General features: G+C 43.0%; 1 protein-coding gene across 1 annotated transcript; it reads right to left on the bottom strand.

Moving 5' to 3' along the window:
• Nucleotides 1-376: 376 nt before the first annotated feature.
• Nucleotides 377-1,488, bottom strand: olig4 (oligodendrocyte transcription factor 4). The gene has a single exon (XM_006807492.3). The coding sequence runs from the start codon at nucleotides 1,300-1,302 to the stop codon at nucleotides 526-528; it is 777 nt and encodes a 258-aa protein (XP_006807555.2). The 5' UTR covers nucleotides 1,303-1,488; the 3' UTR covers nucleotides 377-525.
• Nucleotides 1,489-5,683: the final 4,195 nt, after the last annotated feature.

Genomic DNA, 5,683 nt, shown 5'->3' with positions numbered 1-5,683 from the left:
TAGGCTGTCTGAAACTGGTTAGCAACAAATGACAACCTTTTTTCCTGAATGTCAGCTTTAGCAATTCTACGTTTGTCCTTTAAAGCACCAATAAATGATATTACTGTGTATTTGTACATGTCCAGAACATTTCCAAAATAGTGACGCTGAGAAAGAAGAGACATTTTTCACAAACTAAAAATCAACTGCACATTTAAAAGAAGACGCCCAGAAGTAGTTATTATCAAAACAACATTTTAATTTAGGAAAATAGCATTTGTGCCAATCAGACACAACAGTTCCATTTATTTCACATAAGCTACTCTGATAAAAAAAAATCCTCAGAACATTTAGAATACTTCTGTAAAAAAAAAGAAGAAAAGAAAAAGAGGCAATTAATAAAAAATAGCAGCAGTTTGTATCCCAAAAGATAGCTATATGTGTATATACAGTATGTACAAGGTTTTGCCCCGGCCATCATTTTATAATTTTTTTTCATCAGTCTCCTGTTTGTGGTCCGGACAGTCTATTTTAAGAGAGACCTGCTCACTTGCTCATAGACAGGCTGTGTAATGTGGAGGTAGTGGTGGGCAGAGGCTGGCAGAGTGAGCAAGGGCACGGCATGCCGGGGAAGTGTCTGTAGGAGCTGCTCAGGTGGAGAGGGTCCTTCAGGAGGCTCTGGACTGGAGCGTGAAAGCTCAGGAAGCCGGCTGATGGAGGGGAGTGTGGAGCTGGGGCTGAGGAGGCAGAAGATGAGTGATGCTGAAGAGCTGAAGGCGTGCTGCCCACCAGAGAGTGAAGGGACTGGGCCAGAGGATGCAGAGGGAGGTGGGCGGCCGTGGCCGCAGGGGTAATGGTGGGATGGGGAGCTGTGCGGCTCTGGACGGCGGCATTGCCACCATAAACGTCCCCAACCAGTTTCTTCATCTCCTCCAAAGAGCTGGAAAGCATGAGGATGTAATTGCGAGCCAAAAGCAAGGTGGAAATCTTCGACAGCTTGCGGACCGAGGGTCCATGTGCGTACGGCATGACCTCTCTGAGGCCATCCATCGCCTGGTTCAGATCATGCATCCTCTTCCTTTCTCGACTGTTAACTTTCAGCCTCTGATCTTGCATCTCTTCCTTGCTGAGCTCAGATCTGGATTTGCTCTTACCGCCCACGCTGCAGCAGTCCGTCCCGCCTTGGCCCGGCTCGCTGTCTGCTCTGTTCTCGTGGCAGTACTTCTGGAACATCTTATTGGAGAAGAAGCTCCCTGCAGAGTCATCCACCACCAGGTCTGGAGACGAGGAGCGACTGCAGGTGGAGCCAGCATCGGAATCCATTTCAGCTGAGGGAGAAAATTCAGGAACAAAAACAAGGATCCAAAAAAACCCAAAACTCTTAAACCGTGACAGCTTGAGTTTAGGGCCTGAACTCTAGGTTTCCAAACTCTCTGCAGTTTTTGTACAGCCTCACTTTTCCCTGAGTTTGTGCTGTTCGGCCTGATGCTCAGCCTCTCCCCAGGAGTGAGTGTCTAAACTGTCACCCCATGGGCCTGCTGGGGTGTATTTATACCACCGACACAACAAAGGAACAATACACCGCATAATGAGACACTTATGGCCCCAGCCAATTGCAGAAGGGACACACTTTTACCCCCCTCTCTTAACAACTCCTTCCTGCGTCCCCCAGTCCACCTCCCCACAACCACATTAATTCTCCCACTTGCTGATGAACCCCCCTGCACGTTAACCAAACAGAGGTATGATCCCATGTTGTGTAAGGCTGAGTTAACCAGAGCTGTGTTAAAACTTTAATTAAAAACTGGCAGTATTTGCATATTTTTTTATGTTTCAGCACAGATGTTAAAGTAATCCTGGAACAGGGGAGAGGTAATCTAATAATAATAGAAAAAATCCAAGAAAAAAAGATGAATAAACATAAATTTATGACTTTATCATCTCAAATCAAAGTATTAATCTACCTCTATAATCTGCAAAAGTTTTTTCCTCAGCTGTAAAAACATGTTTACTTTACTTTGAAAGTTCTCTACGCGGATGTTAAAGTGAAAGTGAGCAGGCCACCGTTTTTATTGCCCCCTTCCATAACACCAGATAGATGATGCCTTTAAGGCCTTATTTACATATGGTATCCATGAGATACTTTGGAGGAAGGTATGAGGCACCATATGAGGCTCTTAAACATGTAAAGGGCAGCGTTAATGGCAGACTAGATACAATTCAACCAGAAGCTCAAAACAAAAGGGGTCAGATAAATTTGACTTGGTTTCCCAAACAGTCTGTGAAATCACATCACTATCGCTGGAAGGGGGTCTTTCAGTCCAGGGGGAGGTAGTTAAAAAGATACTAAATGAGTGGGCGCAGCATTGTCTCCCTATAATTCAACCATAAAGCTACTGGCACTTATTGTTCTTTGTTTTTTTACTTTATCTTGCTAGCTATCAGGAACACAAGGAAAACTTTCTTCCTCGTTTAAATTTACGGCATTAAGATTCCTTCCAGGCTTCGCATCCAACATATATCTGCTGATTTAATGTTGTGGCGCTGTGACCAAGCCGAGTTCTCCACGTGGTGTTCAGAGGCCGGCTTTCACCACGCAGCTCAGGAATTTCCTGCCTTCCTTGTGCCAAGCAAAGCATTGAGTGAAGCAGTGCTGGAGGGCCGGGAGCTTGAGAACATAACGCTTTTCTAAAAATGGCAAAAACAGCAGTTTTGTGAATTGATTTGTTGCATTGATTCTTGCCTGGAGCACAACAACTGAAAAGCCATCATAGAAAAGTATATTCTGTTCATTTCACAGGCATCAGGTCTGGATTTTTGTGTGTATCTGGTTGCTCAGCTAAGAAAATATTTGCCTTTCTCTGTGTTGTAAGCAGCGGGATGAATCTTTTGATGAATCTAAATCTTTTACTCGCTGTAGTATGAACCTGCTGCAACATTTATGACATATATCTCATGCTCTTTGCTTTTAAATGTGTTTTTGTTGTTGCTTAATGCTCTCATGTTGAGTCTTTTGATATCCTGCTAATGCCACTGCTGACGCATATGCGTGCAAAGTTAGACTGATCTCACCAGTCCTCTGATTATCTGATGAGATGACAGACCAAAGTATGGTTTAATAAATATTTCAGCAGTCGGCAAGAGAGTGCGCGAGAGTCCCATTGAATTGTTCCAACCATTAAATTGTCTTTTCAAAGCAGTGCAAAATCACATCTCTTCTTTTACAAGAATATTTGCAAGTCAAACTAATTACAGAGTCAACCACATTGTGCTCATTGTCCTCAACTTCTAACTGTTCTCAGATCACTAACGTGAGGGCAGTTAAAATCCAGTTGAGGTTCTCAGAAGAGTTTTGAATAATATAAATATTTGAATTCCAAGTCAAGTCTAGTTGCTTTATTGTCATTCCAACCATGTGCAGTGGTACAGTACACAGTGAAACGAGACAATGTGCAAGACCGTGATACATATAGCATATAACAGACCAGCAAACGCAGGACTACATAAAGTGCAATATGCAGAAATTGCAAAAAACTTGCAAAACTAAGACACCAGACAGAAAAGTGCAAAAATGACAGCAGGTTGTGCAACAGACTGAGCATTGTGCAAAAAACTAACTTGGTGTATGAAGGAGTGTGTGTGTGCATGTGTGTGCGTGTGTGTGTAAGATTGTTTTTGCATTAGTGGGATTTTTGTATGAGTAGAAAAAAGGCCCATGTAAAGGGCTGCAGCACAGCACTGCACCATCAGTATTTGATTTATTAAAGCTACATTTCCAATGTTTAATACGACTAAATACGTTTTTGTGATCATGCAGCGATGCTAAGACGACCTCGTACTTTCATTTAACCTGGTTTTTCTCGTATGTTCCTCGGTGAGGGATTAGTGAGGAGGTCGTGTTCAAACAGATTTTCTTTGCTTTGTTTTGTGGGTGAATTGCTGCAGCATTTCAACCACAAAAAACAGTTTTCTTGATTTTTGTCTATTATTAATAATATTAAAATTGGCCTCCCTCCGGCAGTGAACTTAACTGTGTTTGCTGCTTTTTGTGTTGGTGAGGTTTTATGGAAGCTGACTGCAAAGTTGTTTATTTAATTTTCTTTATTCTACTTATTATAGTGGATTTTTTCCCCCAGAGTTGTGCATGACTCATATGCATCATTTAAAGTACACCCCCCCCACCCACCCCCCACCCCCCATTTGAGAATAGACCACACAAAAATGTTTGAAAGGTTTAAGCCCATCAGGCTTGAGGTAATCAGGTTAGAAATTCAGAATGTTTCTCTCTGACGATGTGGTTCTTCTGATCATCTTCCTTTATCTGATAAAGTCAGGTCCCTTATAGTAAACGGACGACGTGGAATCAGTCATTTCCAGGGAAATGATTATTAGCTTCTAATAATCTGTGCCTAAATTCTCCTTCTTCCTACAGGGGCACACTGAGGAAATACAGACACTGTTTGTGCCTCACAACTTCACTTGAGCTTGAATCTAAAGAACCACTAATTTCGAAATATGTGCCGATTTTGGTAAATCTATTGCTGGTCTCCGTGTCAGTGGGCTTGTGATCCCTTACACTCACAAACCCACACAAAGTTAGAACCGAGAATCAAGAGGGCTCTCGAGACCCCCCCACCACAGCTCCGTCGGGGGGCCCCGCAGGGTGCTTTGGCTCGGCCACCATTCAGTGATATTATAATTGGGGAACTTTGAGAGCCAGCATGGGCCAGATATTTGGAGCATATGGATTTTCCCATCGTTAGGCTTGGAGCCAACATGGCTGCTGGACTCTCCTTTGCTAATTGGGTCAGTTCCTAATTAACTGAGTTGAACACAATGCTCCAGATTTCATTCTTTTTTTTTTTCAGTCTTTCAGGCCCTTCAATGGCTGGTTCTGTGCCACAGTTTTCATTGTGTTTTACACACAAGGAAAGGAGAAAGGGATTTATGGTGGGTCATCAATAGTCTTAATAAATTATCTATAAATACAGGAAAATGTGCCAAGCTACTTATTAACCATACATGAAGTTAGATTAGCGAGAATGTCACTTATATGAAACGAATGAGGAACAGCACATCAGTGGAACAGAGCTGAAACCAGGAGCTGTGCATTAGTAAAAGCACTGAATGTATATCGGGATCACTGACAGGAACTTTATCCAAGTAACGAGTGTAATCAGTCCAACTTTTACTCCATTATTTTATGCATGAGCCCGATAAATCCCATTCTTGGCCTCAATCTTATTCTTATTCATGTGTTTACAGAGGCAACGGGCCACACAGAGAGACTTAAGGATCTCTGCATTTTACAAATGAAAGCGTAGCCACCCTTCATGTGTCCACATAATCCTTCAATTTTTAACCCTGCACTAGAGTGTTTGACTTTCTTCTCCGGGTGCCACCTTTCAGGGCCCTTTATCCAATTCTGAGCTCTGCGACAGACTTTTTTCAGGCTTTAGAGACCCCCTCACTGCTGCCCTTTCTGGTGCACTCCAGTGAAAGTGCTCAGGTGACCAGAAAATGAGGGCATTATCACAGGCATATGCTTGTAGTGACAGAGGATCAGGCAAGATTAGGGCCTATCATGGCTCAATAAAGCGCTAAGCTGGAGAGCAAACCTGCGCTGTGTACCATAAGGCTTCCTTCACTCTCCGCTGGTCATTGTTCAACAGGATCAGTGGCTCGATCTTCTGTACACACACAC

Source organism: Neolamprologus brichardi, chromosome 19, assembly GCF_056152115.1.
Source record: "Neolamprologus brichardi isolate AB-2024 chromosome 19, ASM5615211v1, whole genome shotgun sequence".
In the NCBI taxonomy this organism is placed as follows: Eukaryota; Metazoa; Chordata; class Actinopteri; order Cichliformes; family Cichlidae; genus Neolamprologus; species Neolamprologus brichardi.
This window is presented reverse-complemented; position numbering and strand designations above follow the sequence as displayed.